The 14970-nt window shown below is 42.2% G+C and overlaps 1 protein-coding gene across 1 annotated transcript in view; it reads right to left on the bottom strand.

Moving 5' to 3' along the window:
• Positions 1-14970, bottom strand: part of fndc3a (fibronectin type III domain containing 3A) — a 49956-nt gene that overhangs the window by 4121 nt on the left and 30865 nt on the right. Inside the window, exons 11-25 of the mRNA XM_034113027.1 lie at positions 14118-14171; positions 13907-14031; positions 13541-13715; positions 12719-12805; positions 10360-10498; positions 9203-9271; positions 8971-9089; positions 7778-7883; positions 7439-7614; positions 7198-7311; positions 6735-6884; positions 5207-5562; positions 3192-3404; positions 2738-2904; positions 1598-1722 (exon numbers count right to left, since the gene is read on the bottom strand). Of these exons, the coding sequence (XP_033968918.1) occupies positions 1598-1722; positions 2738-2904; positions 3192-3404; positions 5207-5562; positions 6735-6884; positions 7198-7311; positions 7439-7614; positions 7778-7883; positions 8971-9089; positions 9203-9271; positions 10360-10498; positions 12719-12805; positions 13541-13715; positions 13907-14031; positions 14118-14171 (2175 nt within the window). The remainder of the gene's footprint in view (positions 1-1597; positions 1723-2737; positions 2905-3191; positions 3405-5206; positions 5563-6734; positions 6885-7197; positions 7312-7438; positions 7615-7777; positions 7884-8970; positions 9090-9202; positions 9272-10359; positions 10499-12718; positions 12806-13540; positions 13716-13906; positions 14032-14117; positions 14172-14970) is intronic.

Below are 14970 nucleotides of genomic sequence, written 5' to 3' on the forward strand. Positions count from 1 at the left end.
AGGTATATTTGCTATAGGGAAATGTCCCAGCAGTTTAGGATAATGAAGGCTCTAATCTATTACATAGCCATTACATTTCTAACTCCTGATAATGACAGGAAGGCAGAAAGTGTATTATAAAAATAATAATACTCTTAGCAGAAATGTCACCCTCCTTTTTTTCTTTAACAATGACCACAATATAATAATTTTAATAAACCAAATATGAACAATTGAGGAAAATGAGGAAGAACTGATGAGACAAATGTTGTAGTACAAGTAGTAATGTAGTTTGTGCATAAATTACTATTGCAACAAATGCGTTCATTTTTTTCATTGTTAGAGTTGATTTTTTGGACGAATGCTCTTGGGCCAGTGGTTACAATGGTGAGGTTAGTGACAATGAAAATCTACTGGCCCTACACATATTTATGTATAAAAGACATCAAAAAGTGCATATTGCATAATAGGGGTCCTTTAAATGATTTGGTTTCTGTCTTTTTATTAAGAGACAAATGATGTGTCTTTTGCATCTTTCATCATGATGTTGCTGATATGTCACTGAGGGATTCTGTAATTCAGCTGCTTTAAGGATACTAGCCTGAACCTGGTGACAAATATTGAATTAAGATGGTTGAATTGTATTGAACTACAGGGAAATAAAAGCAGGCAAAATCATTGGAATCTAACTGCTCATTCCTGACAGGATGACATTGCCTTTCTGTTCTTTCAGTTGTCAGGTATAATGAGGAAATACGGTTATGCATCCTTTTTGAGCTTTGACTATTTTTCAATTTACAGACTATTTCCTGATTTATGTGTAGGAGTTATGTAATTTGTCACCTTGGATGAAGGGGGATGCCATCTGCCTTGGCTGTTTGCCCAGCCAACACACCCACATGTTTTTAGAGATGCTTGTAAACCTGCACTGTTTGTTTGTACACACAATGTTCTGATTCTATTTACCGAGTAACCTTTTTAAGGTAAGCCTGAAATTGTATTTATCAAATCCCCAGTTTTGATTGGTTATGAATTGGGTATGTAATACAAAAATATAGGCGATTAGGCCTTTTCAAATTAAAACATTTCAAAGGGTCCTTTTTACACACTACACTAGCCCTGCAGGTGCAAATAAATGAAACTAAACCACCTCAAATAAACTCCTTTCCTCAGATTCCCCTTTCTTCAACATGAGCTTTCGAGTTGAGGCCACTGAGACTGACAATAAGCGTGGAAACAAATTCATGCAGGATAGCAACCACATATTTAAACTCCCTCATTCAATAGCCATGTATGATGAGGTTGGATTAGCATGAGCCTGATGTGGCCATTACTCCCCGTTAACATGGCTGGAGGCCACTGAGAGGGATGGATGTGCTGGCAGCGACCAGACACCTGGGATACCTCATGGATCAATGACCTTTGCATAATGGGCAATTTAAAGCCAGCGGTGACTAATACAGACGCCTCTAAGCCGCGGAGAAAATATTAAGGCCCCGGATCCATCTGTATCCTGATCGGCATAACATGGCCCCCGTGATGAATGGCAGGTCAGCTGGAGGACAGGACATATATAGGGAGAGGGGAGTACCAAGCCTTCACACAGCAACATTGGTACCTGTTTAAAATCAGAGTTTCCCATCATGCACTGCAAGGTGTAGATGATAGGGTCCCCCTTCATGGGCGGCAGGGATTCCCATGTGACTTCGCAGGAGTTGTCATCCAGACGCTCCACTTTAGGGACTAAGAGTGGGGAAGAGAGAGCAGATTTTATGAAAAGTACTTCAAATATAAGATCAATCCATCTGAACAAGAAATGTTTTTAATGAGGAGGAAAAACAAATGTTTGCTGCAAGGGTCTAAGGACAGAGGGGGTTGAATGCTTTACAAACTGTAAAGTTCACAGAGACAACTGTGTCATTTGTGATGGTATATAGATAACAACATGGTTTGAACTTCTTAGGGGTATAATCAAGAAAAACACAGCAGATTGTATAACTGAATTATTTAATGCAAGACAAAAAAATTGAAGCCAAAATATTTTGACATGTTCTTTGAACTTTCTGATCGAATCAGAGCGTTGCAAAAATAATTGCTTTAACACAATAAAACTTGCTTTGTTATGTGCAGTGGCTCATGATGTATTAAGGGTGATTTCTAGACAACTATATATAAATGTTCACCATGCCATAACGATGACTCATGCTCTTCTTTAGGTAGGTGGCATTTTGAACAAAAACAACAAAAATAAGTGGTTGTTTTGAACTAGTGAAGTGCCCCGGTAATCATGACAAAAACACAAGTGGCAGAGAGGACTTGAATGACTTTTGGCATTATGATAATAGGCTTTGGGTTCGGCTGGATTCAAACTGTTGATGGCTAAGAGTCAACTTCACTGTGTGGGGATGAAAGCGTTAGTGGGTAACACTGACAAACTGCTTGAATCAAAAGAGGTGGCGCATTGAGAATATAAACCCACGTCCTTTTAACTGACTTCAATGTGTAGGATCAAAAGAGTCTGTGCAGAGCGCCGAGCTGAACAACCAGACTCACGATGACAGCAGACATGTCTCTGGGTGCTGTGTCTTCATCAAAAGCAAGACTAATATGGATGGACTGAGGTTAAAAGCTGAGCACACTCACTGTCTGTACGTCAGTGAGTGTTTGTAAAGATAATAAGAGCTGATCTACATTGGGTAGGGATAGGAATAGATAGTTAGAGAGAGAGAGATATGAAGAAAAAGAGCTGCCACTGTACCTTTCACTGGGACTGGAGGAGAGCGCGGGGTGGTGAATGTGTAAACATTGGAGAAGGGCCCTTCGCCCGCCTCATTAAAGGCCTGGATGCGGAACGTATAAGAGGTAGACTCATTAAGCCTCTGGACTTTGTGTGTGTGGCATGGTCCTTTATACAAGGATATACATCTGCAATGACAGGAACATTGAAAAGTGTGGGAGAGAAAGAGAAAGGATTTAATAATGAGCAAAATATGACAAAAAGCAAACGATACGAGTGTCTTCTCTGTCAGGGTATATACAGAGGCACATCATCAGCTGCTGTCTCCTTACACTGTGAACACACTCTATCTGCTGAATTACTTTCTATGAACCCCGCCCTCCTGGATGCAGTTATCTGAAGCCTTCGCTCTCCCCTCTTATCTGTTTATCTGTCGTCAGGTCACTTCCCCTCGGCTGACTAATGGGCCACTGACCTGCCGCTCTTGTCCCCCATCTGCAGCTGGAACTGGAGGGCGTCTGAGGTGGCGGCTTTGGCAGGGCCATCGCCCCACTTGAGCCTGAGGGTCTGGTGGCTGAAGGCAGTGCACTCCAGGCGGGGGGGCTGCGGGGGCAGGGGCTTGGTCTTAAGCTTAAAGGTGTGGCTAAAGGGGCCGGCTCCCAAGCTGTTCAGGGCTTGGATTCGGATCCTGAGGAAGAAGAAGAGACATGTCAACATTAGTAGGGAGCTTCAAGCACTGACCTGACCTGGAGTGGCTGTCAAATTGGCATTAAAGGTCCCCTATTATTCTCTTTTTCATCAATATATTATAGGTCTCAGATATATACAAAAAATGTCTCTGAAGTGTTTGGCTCGAAATACCAAACAGATCACCCATTGTAGCATCCCATAATCCCCTCTGTTTCAGCCCTGTTTCAAAAGTGCTGATTCTGTGTCTGTTACTTTAGATCAGGGGTGGGGAACCTCCGGGCCGTATACGGACCGCGAGACCATTTGATACGACCCTCGAGGTAATTTATAAACACACGCGAAAAAATTATAATTAAGAAATCTAGACCGCAAAATAATTAAACAAGCTAGTGCCTGTTTTTCCTGGCCAAGGACAGGTTCCTTGAACACAACACGAGCGTAACGTGTCATCACGTGGTGTAGTGCTGACGGAGAGCACCGGAACGCCGCTCCAGCACTTCAAATATTGCAGTACGCATCAGGAGCTGTACACATGCCGCAGTTTTTTTTTGTGTCTTTAGTTGTAAGCCCAGTGGCGATATGTTGTTATTAGCATCTGGTTAGCTAGCTATGCTAACGAATTTAAAGAGCTTTTTCTACAACCAGGTGGAAGAGAGCTCTCTCCGAGTCCTGACAGACTGAGAGGCTCAAATAACCTCAGCTCAGTGAGGTTAAGGCACACCTTGATATGATCATTATAAAAAGATAAGAGACTAAATGAAAAACAGGTATAAAATACTATATGACAGTAACAAAAGAGTTGTTATTAATAAACAAGAATACAATTTAAAAGGGGAGTGATTTGTAAAATATCCATAAAGAAAAAGAAAATCTGCTTACAGTTCTGTTTCATATGGGTGTTGAGAGATGTATCCATAGATCTCTTAAAGTGCACCAGATTGATGCTTTTAACTTCAACATTTAAAAAAAGATGCCCCCGGACCCCCCTAGAGGAGGTTAGGTCCACCCCCCCACTTAAATCATGTTCACATGGATAGGAAACTAAATACATTTGCACACATCTTGTGTCCATATCTTTCTGTTTTGGTGGTCATGCCACAACCGTGCACGCGAGAGTCATGGTAAGATATCTGGATTAAGAGGTTGCTTTTTCTTTGCACAGCATGAAAGAAAGGAAGAAAGCAGAGGTTGAGTTCAATAATTTGTACGGCCCTCGGAGGATGTTGTAAAAATGGAAATGGCCCTTGAGAGGGAAAAGGTTCCCCACCCCTGCTTTAGATGAAAAGAAGGTGCCACGCTCCTCTGAGAGATGATTGGTTAAAAAACCCACAATGGTGCTCTCGGAGGAGATTCAGGTGATAAGGGGACTCATCTGTCAGTTATCTCACTGACAGATGAAGACGTTCAGCCGTTGTTAGAAGTCAAACCTTTGATGTTGTTATACACCAGCTTTATCTTTAATCAAACATTAATTGAGAAAAACAACCAGCCTGATGCTAGAGGAACAATGGTAGATTTGTGAAAAGACAAGTTTCCTGGACAACTGCCAGCGCTTGTAAGAATAACCTGGATTTACTAATGTAAAATTATATTTTGTGTCAGATTTACTCTTGGGTTTCCTTGAGTACAATAAATGAACAAACCAGTGTGGAGTGTAAATGATTTGTTTCACATTTCAGGATTTGTGAGCACTGGGATCTAACGGTTTCTAACTGTTACTGCTTGTTTGCATCTCACAGTTGTATAGTATAAGAAACACATAAGGGAAGGTTTATTTTTGTTCTGTTGGGGAGCACCGACCTGTAGCTGGTGTCGGGCTGCAGATGCTGGATGACGTGTTTGGTGACGGGGTCGATAACAATGGGCTGGCGCTCTCCAAGGTCAATCAGGTAGGATGTGATCTCAGAGCCGTGATCACCTGGGGGGTCCCACCTGATGCCCAGGCAGGTGGACGGAGAGTAGAGCGGTGGTGGCCGGGAAGCGCCGTCCTCATCCTCCTCCTCGTCTTCTTCTTCTTCTTCTTCCACTTGTGTCTCGTACCTTTGCAAATCGGACTCCTTCAGCGCGTAGATGTTGCTGACGGCTGCGGGAACAGAGCAGGGGGTCTGGCACAACACCGCCTCGCTGAAGGGCCCCACGCCGGCCACATTCACTGCCTGCACAACAGCAGAACAAAGGAGTCAGCTGATTCAGTCAACGTTAACGTGAAAGGACACATGTAAGGTCCATGTGTCACCACAAGGGGGCATTCCAATGTAAACAAGACTCAAGATTCAAAGATAAGCTACAGTGTAGAAAAGGGAATTCAATTCTTATGACCAGAGCTCCTCCAACAATGCAACATATATAATAAAATACAAAAATACAAATAAAAAATAGTGCAAGAAGTCTATATACATGTAAATAGAATATGATATATACAAAAACAGAATGTGGAATTAAATATTGTACATTAAGACAAAATTAAATACGGTTTATTGCGGTGATAACTATTTAGATAAATAAGTAGATTGCAAGATTACAAACAGATGAATGTTTATCATGACTGCGGAGGGTTTTAAGTCCTGACAATTATGTTATTTTAATTTGAAAGCTTGTCCCCACATTCCTCCTTTGTTGGACCACAGTAGAGGCAGCATGAGTACAGCACATCCTGAAATATCAGCCTGAACCAGATCCAAAGGACAAAGCCAATGCTTTAATGCAACAATCTCTCTTTTCTTTCCACAAAAAAAAAAAAAAAAAACAGTTTTTTTTTGTCACACTCTGAAAATGCAATCAGTGAAACAGCGCATTATACACATGGCCTCACTCGCTGCTATATCACTCGTTAACCATGATGAAGTAACTAGTGAACCAACCAACTGCAATTAAGATTATAAACAGAGGTAATCGCAACCAAGCATCGCAGGCAGGCACTCTATCAAACCTCTGCCCACCATTCCGGCAAATCCTCAAAAGTAATCATCTTCCGCTATGAAATTGCTGAATGGATTAAAATGAACCCATCACTTACACTGATAGCAGAAGAACATCATATCAGAAATGTTCTCTAAATAATCCCCGACCAAACTTATCTAGAGAATCTTTAATTCATTTAATTTCCCCCATATTTCATCTAAAATATAGCTCTAACCTGTTGCTAGGGGACAAAAAAACATCATAATTATAAGAAAAAGAAGAAAAAAATCAGTGAATAAATATATCTCCATCTTGCATATTTTAATACTGACATAGCTATAAATAATAACCACAAACCTGTGACGCCAACAAACCCCCTAATTTCTTCAGATTTATATATTCTTCCTGCTGTTTATAAAGGGCTCACCTGTACCCGGCAGAAGTAATTGGTGGCAGGCAGCAGCCCCTTCATCTCATGGCTGAGCGCTGGTCCGCTGTAACACACCTGCATGCTGCCCTCAGCTGCCCCCCACTCCAGACGACACTCGGTCACCGGAGCTCCGTTGCAGGGAGGGGCCTGTAATGCAAACACAGGTCAAAATATCACCCGTCACTTAACCTGAAAAGAGTTTCTGATATGTTTGTTTGTTTGTTTGTAGCCGTTATTTAACCGTTTTAAAAAATCCCATTGAGATCAATGATCTCTTTTTCAAGGGAGACCTGCGGTACATTAGTTACACATAAAAACAACAGAAAACAAAAGGACATCACAACATAATTACAGGGGTATACATTAGCAACCTATTAGATATCAGATATATCTTTAGAATGAATCATGGGATATTATTTTGTATGGGTCAATAGGGAAATAGAAGTGGTACTAGTCTTACCTCCCAGCTCACAACAACACAGCTGGGGGATTTGCATGTGGTGGAAGGAGCCTTGCACTGCTCAGGGGCTCCGGGGCCGGTTGTGACTTCACAGCGCTCCGTAAGAGGTCCAAACTATCCGCAACAAAAAGAACATGTACTGTTTGAGATTCAGTGGGAGAGGCTTTAAAGCATGTAACAAATAACAAACACCAATCTCTAGCGTTGTTATTGATAGATCCGTTTGGGCAGTCTCTCTCACCCCGGCCTTGTTCGCTGCCTTGAGCCGGAAGCTGTAGGTTTTGCCAGGCATTAAGCCTCCCACAGAGCAGTCCAACTCTGGCCCCTGGTAGACCTCCCTGCTCTCCTCAGACTGCGGCCCACTCACTTCCACACTGTAGCAGGACACCAGGCTGCCTCCGTCTACCTGTGGAGGGCCTGGGAAACAAACAATTGACTTTAGGAAGGAAGCCAATACAAAGGAAACTGTTCAAATACGAACTGCATCATCACAACTCAGGTAGTTAGTTAGACAAATAAATGCATCAACAGAATCTAGAATACATCCCACACAGATCTGACTTGCAGAAGAATGACTCACCCCAGCGCAGTTGCACCTCCCTGGCTTTGGGTTTGCCCACCAGCCGAGGGGGCTGGCAGGGCCCTGGGGGCACTGCGGGAGTCTGGACCTGCAGGGTCTCCGACAGCTTGCAAGGGAAGACAACACACCAATTAAGACACAGAGAAAATAACAAATTGCCACTCCCCACCCCCCTCCTCTCTGACTCCCAAACACAACACAAACACAGTGGATACAGATTGTTATTTTCACTATCTTATCGGAACGATTCAGGCTATAGCAGACCAAAAAGGAGACAACTGTGAATGCATCGTTCAAGGGAAAACAGCATTCAAAGAAATACAATGTATTATTTTCAAAGCCAGATTGTTTGGTAAGCGTAAACAAATAATAAGATAAGGTTTTTCAGACTTTAACTTGTGTGACAAAAGGCAAACATGCGAGTGTTATGTCACATTGTACTGCACCAAAAAGCAGGATCTCGCCCCCATGAGTCATGTTTCTTTACAAGGCCCATCGTGAATAAATGCATGCACTAATAGCTGATGAAGGAATTAATGAAGAGTGTCTGTGAACTGAACTAATTAGGAAAAACATCCTCTGACACATGCAGGGAGGGTTAATCGATTAGCAGGCTTTGTCTTGTTCTTACACACCAGGAAGCATAGTCTAATCTCCAAACACAGGACACTGGCTGAATGACAATTTCCTATTAAAAGTCACCATAAATAGAGTGCATTATCTAGAATTATTCATGTTAAATTTATCAGATCAACCATGGGATGGGATGTGGTGAGGTTCGTGGCTTCCTGCCCTGACAATTACAGTACAGTGTATGCAACAGCTGAGAAATGTATCAATCATTAAATAGCCAATACAGTGCACACACATCGGGTTTCATACAATGCATAAATACATTGTCGTTCACAGCAGTAGCCATAACTCTTGTTTGTTTGTTTACATAATGTACATGGAGTGATCATGCTTTGTAATTTTAAATTAGAGGTAATTAAATCTGCATCACAGATTCTTGTTTTAATAAATTGTTGTCACTTGTATACGAGTATCGTTTAAAAAAAAGCCAGAGCAACTTGTGACTCTTTTCTACCTGCGATCAAAGAAAGTCGTAACTGATCAGCAAACTCTGAGAATTCCTGTGGCAAAACACAAGGTCGCGACTGTGTGTGCACGTGTGCTGATGCTGAATGACTCACCGGGCTCTGCCCCCCCTCGCTCATGCAGTAAACTCGGGTCTGGTAGGAGCAGCCCGGCTTCAAGCCTTCACACACATGCTCCACAGCTGGCCCCGAGTACATCAGCTCCCACGAAAGGCCTAAATATAAACACATTGCAAATACATTCAATTATTTAAATAAACTCATGTTTTAAAAACATCATTTCAACTTAAATGCTTAAACACTTTTATTATCACCCTTTGCAACTTACCGCTTAAGCCCTCAGACAGCTCCACGACATACTTTGTGATTTCCGCTCCGCCGCTTTCTTTCGGGGGTTCTACATTGCAAAAACAGATTGTTATAGAGCTGCCGTGAACTAAGGACATCAAAGAGGAACTTGCTGCATCATATAAGAAAGAGACATAATTACACCGTTGCTTTTTCAAACCTTAATTTTCTTTAAAACCTAATTTTGTTGGAAACACAGAGAAATGGCTGCTTCTGAAATATCAACGCTAACATGCTATTTAGTATGCTAATATTTTTTTTTTAAACCTCTAGTAACCAATAGTACTCAAATTGCATACTATTCCCAGTGAAATATTACAGTATGCAAATACTGGACACTACACTGGCATTTATATCCCACAATGCAATAGTGACGAAAACGTTCATATCAGTCAATGGCAGACAGTGAATAAAGGCATCATGACTTTATTTTACATAAGGTTTTTATTTTATTTTTTATTATGTACATTAAGAGTTTCGAAATAAAGATTAAGTATTTAAAAAAGACAGCCACAGGGGAGCTCTTGTCGAGATACACAACAAGTGTGCCTGTTTGCATATTCTAACAGATTATATATTCCTATGGATGTGAAGAAAAACAAAAACTGAAGTGGTTTATTATGCCTGCTTTCGGCTACTGCAGGTAACGGTATGGCTGAGATTAACTTGGGTTTCCATGGATACATGTCTCCAACCCTATAAGGATGCTCTCAGGAAGTCACTTTATAATCACACTTCATTGTGTCCAAAATGATGAAAACCTCAGTTTATTTACACAGAAGTAGGCTATACGATTGAGTATGTGGTGCCTGGTATGCTATTTCAGATGCAGCAAATCTTTTCAGAGATGCAGACGCCGTGTTTTATTTATTTTTCATTCTAAAAACTGGAAGCAGTAGAGCAGTGAGTGATGCATTTGTCCAGTGAGGTGTACAGGAAGGATTCATGCTGATGTCTAAATGAAGGAGAGGACTGTCAGTCATGTACTGTACAGACTACTAGGAATGTCTTCCGTCTCTAGAAGATGCATATATTTGGAGGCAGAGCTGAATGAGAAAAATGAAATAGTAGACTGGCCTTGTCAGGCTGTTAAACACATGAAAGACTGAGGAGTAACACAAGGAGAAAAATAGTTACCCCAGGTCATCTTGAAGCTGTTGGGCAAGACTCTGCCTCTGATGACAGGCCTGCAGGGGCTGCCAGGTCTGTCTGGGTTAGTGATGAACTCCACCACTGGGCTGGGGTTACTTTTCCCCTCTGAGTTGTATGCTGCCACCTAGAGAAAGTGCAAGAGACAGTGAAGAGTCATAACATTAAAGGGGCCCTATTATGCTCATTTTCAGGTTGCATAATTGTATTTAACGCCTCTACTTTTACATGTTTACATGCTTTAATGTTCAAAAAGCTCTTTATTTTTTACTCCTATTTTCACCCTCTGTCTGAAACCAGAGCCCAGTCTGCTCTGTTGTGATTGTTTAACTGCTAAGAGATGTCCCGCCCCTTAGCCACAGCGCTAGCCAATACATTTGGCTAGCGTACATTTCCTGATATATACCAAGCGTCTCCACCTGCAACTAAAATGGACCTCGTGTCACGGCTGGAGGGCAAGGTACACAGGACCCAAATGCAGAATATTGTTTGAAATCCAAAATACTTTTATTGCGGAACTAGGCCAGGCAACAAAGTCAAATAAGGCAAGGCAAAACGTAGAAATCCCTCAGAACAAAATCCTTCCAGCAACATCAAGAAGCTCACAAAGACTAACAGAAAAAACAGAACCTAAATGCACACAGGACTAATCAAACAAAACACAGGTGAGGAGGGAGGAGAAAACACAGGGGCACAAGGTGAACACAATCGGGTAATCAGGCAGGAGGGAACACAGAGACAGGAAGCAACAGACAAGACAGGGGTTGAACACTTTTCAAACTAAAACAGGAAAACAAAGACCGATCTAGACAGGAAAAAATAAAACAGACAGATCGTGACACCTAGGCCGTTTCTCAATGTCGAGTATACCTGCTGCAGAGCCACTATTTCAAGTATACCACGTCATCGAGTGGCACCGAATGCTGGGCATTTAACATGCATTTAAACAATCCTTCGGCGCCACTCGATGACTTAGTATACTTGAAATAGTGGCTCTGCAGCAGCTCTACCCGACATTGAGAAACGGCCCTAGACAAAAACCATCTTATTAAAAAGATTCACCTACTTAAATCAACTTATCAAGACTCCACAAGCTTTGCAATTAGAATAAAAAAAACATGAGGCAAAAAGCTTTGTGCCATTTGCATTTCAGTGCCGCACATCTGCAATAATACAGAAATCTCTGAGAGCCTGCTGAGTACAGCTCATCCAAAAAGTGCACCAAGACAAACCTGCACAGCAGCAGCCCCCGCTCACACTGCGCAGCTGGATAATTGGAAATGAGGGAGGAAGAGGAGTCTTGAGAGTGACTAGTGAACATTTCTATCACTTGGGCATATGGTGGTTGTGTTTGGGAAAAACAACACCCTTCTGACAATGTAATGATTAGGAATTCTGTGGGGCTGCTTTCTGCTTTTCCCAACAAGGAGATCTGTGGCGCCCAGACGCTGCACACAGGCAATACAAAATATGACTTTTTCCTTTTGGGATCCCTCTTCTATCATTGAGTCAACTGAGGATGTTTCACATTAAATTCAAAACATGAAAATAACATTTAAAGGTGGGGTAGGTAAGTTTGAGAAACCGGCTCGAGATACACTTTTTGTTATATTCCATGGAATGCTCTTAACATCCCGATAGCAATGAATATCTTAAGTGCTTTGACAAAAAATCCATAAAAAAAACGTCATCTGTGGAAGCTGTAGTACTGTAAAAAGTACGACCAATCATTTTAGCCGGCCCGGCTAAAATAACTGGATGGCCTACCTGCCTGTCAGCCTTCCATCTGTGCACAGACTTATCTCGTGCCCTCATTGGTCATGTGCGCGTTCGTGTGTGTTGGAGGAGGGGCTCTATAAGGAAGTGGCAGATTTTCTCCGGTTGTGTATTTTCAAATTCTAGCGCACTCGAGCTGGTTTCTCAAACTTACCTACCCTACCTTTAAGAACAACGGATAAACAGTAACATTAACCTAACAAGCGAACTCAATAGAGAAATACAGTGACATGGAGAGAAAGTCACTTGTAAGTCCATTGGTCACTTTACTGCCAGCCAAAAAGCCTTTCGCTGAAACACTTTGTTTGACCATTTTCTCACTGGGGGCCCGCATGTGATGAGCAGCAGATTCCTCCTGTTTATGCTGTCAGATGCCCACCGCCCTGCTGGCAGAATACTGCAAATTGATGAGTCATAGGGCCACTGTGGGCCTCAGCACCCCCCACTGCGGGCCTCAGCACCCCCCACTGCCTGAAGCCTGTCCCCTCCACAGTAACACACTCCACACTGCAGCCTAAATTAAACCTGCGGATCACCAGCTTTGACTGAAAACATCACAGGACCCTCTTACCCTGAACTTGTACTTGGTACTTCTGTGGAGATTCTTGACGGTGCAGGAGAGCTCGTCTCCGTCGTAGCTTGGCTGGAAGCCATATCCCTGAGACACAGACAGACGGCAGAGAGAGGAGGAAAACAACCAAGTGAGCTATGACTTACAAGACAACCGTTGTAGCACAGGAAATAAAGTGGTGTGCAGCAGACAAACAGCTACAGGGGAGAGGGGAAGGTTTTTGTGTTTTCCCTGGCAGGCAGCGTGTCTGCAGGTGGCTTCTTGAGGCGGACACAGGGGACAGTAGCTGTGAGATCTTCCACTTAAATCAGACATAAGAGTGTCTTCAAAGTATTTTTCAAAATCAAAAACCTGTCTTTTTATTATAACATTGTTAATTTGTTGTTGTATTGTGACAAGATTATTCAGATTTCTACAGTTTTTTTCTGATCTTGTCTTGTTAAGCACTTTCGGGGGCAGGACATGTGCATGCAAAAAAGTTATTATTAATTTCACACACATTTTAAGTGTTTGATTTCCCTTGGCTGGGTTGAAATGAATAGCACCAAAAAAAACAACAAGCTGCTCGACAGAGATGCACAACAACCAGGAAAATGGATGTACAAATCCAAGTAAACATTGTCTAAATTGATTATAAATGTTAAAAAATGGCATACATATTTCATGCTGTCTGAGTGCAATGCTGCAATCTAAGAAGTCTGCAGCATCTCACATTGGAGGGGTACAATTTGTCTTAAATCTTACATAAAAAACTCACTATCAATCTCAGATAAGCAAGCGTTTCTATTTAAAAAAAGAAAAAAAAAAGAGTGAGAGACATACCGAGCCTTCCTCCTCCATCTCCAAAACATAGTAGATGTCATCCTCCTTGGGAGAGCTAGTGGGCCTCTGCCACTTCATACACAGCCAGGTCACCCCTGCCATCTCCAGCTCTGGAGGGAAGGGTGGCAATGGCACACTGCATGAGGTGAACAGGTCCACCACTTCACTGAACTCGCTGGGGAGGACAGAGAGAGACAGAGGGCGGGAGAGAATGGGAGAGAGAGAGAGAGACAGCAGAAACAGAGTGAGAGACACACACATGCACACACAGATGGCGACAGTGAATGGAAGAAACAGTAACATAAAAACGGACAACAAGGGAGGGCGCCATACAGGCAATAATTGAGCATCATCTGGTGTGCCTACCTTGCACCCATGTCATTCTTAGCTGCAAGGCGGAAGGAGTATCTTGAAGCCGGGGAGAGCTTGGTCACTCTGTACTGCTTCTGAGGTCCATAGTAGCACTGCTCGTAGATGCCAGTGCCCTTCCCCTGCAGAGAACAGCATGATTAGCTTTAAGGACAAGTGACTTCATCTACATCTCCGAAGCACATAAAACAGGAGTTAAACGTTTTACCTCATCCCATTGAAGAACGTAGTTTTGGATTTTGGAACCGTTGTCACATGGAGGCTGTAGATAGACAATGCATAGTTTGGTTAAATATAGAGATTATATTGAAGACACACACGTAGAAAATACACACCAATGCCACATGTGTGTCCCTTTGATGAATGCATTTCTTTGATTTATACTATGACCCAATATCCTCATCAATATGCTTTTTTTCAACAAGTAAGTCAATGACGAGACAGCAACAAAGACATTAAAGAGGACATATTCTGCTCATTTTCAGGTTCATGCTTTGATGTTCAAAAAGGTCTTTATTTCTCTTATCCTGCTGCAGCACCTCTTTTCACCCTGAAACCAGAGCCCAGTCTGCTCTGATTGGTTAGCTAGCCAGCTCTGTTGTGATTGGTCAACCGCTTAAAGATGTCCCAGCCCTTAGCCTATCATGTAATGTGTTGGAGCGCTAGCCAATAGAAGCGCAGGTGTTACATAGTGATGTCCCTTTGTTACAGAACTAAACAAAGGAGTCCAATGGAGGCAGAGGGTGTGGCAAAGAGACTTTGGGATTTTAGTCTTTGCAGACCATTTACATGCACAAAAACCTATATATCACACTACAGCCAAAGACCATAATAGGGCCTCTTTAAACATTAACACTAAGAAAATCACCAAAAGGCGAGAAAGAAATGTCACCATACTCCCTCTCTCTCTCTCTTGCTTTCTCTTTCTCGATTTTTCATCAGAATTTGATAAGATTCAAATCTTACGTGATATAAGTTTGAGTAAAATGGTTTTGCCTAGACAAGATAAACATAAATGTTCACTATAATCAGATAAATAAACCAAGACTGAAATGACTCAG

This window comes from Trematomus bernacchii, unplaced genomic scaffold (assembly GCF_902827165.1).
Source record: "Trematomus bernacchii unplaced genomic scaffold, fTreBer1.1, whole genome shotgun sequence".
Taxonomy (NCBI): Eukaryota; Metazoa; Chordata; class Actinopteri; order Perciformes; family Nototheniidae; genus Trematomus; species Trematomus bernacchii.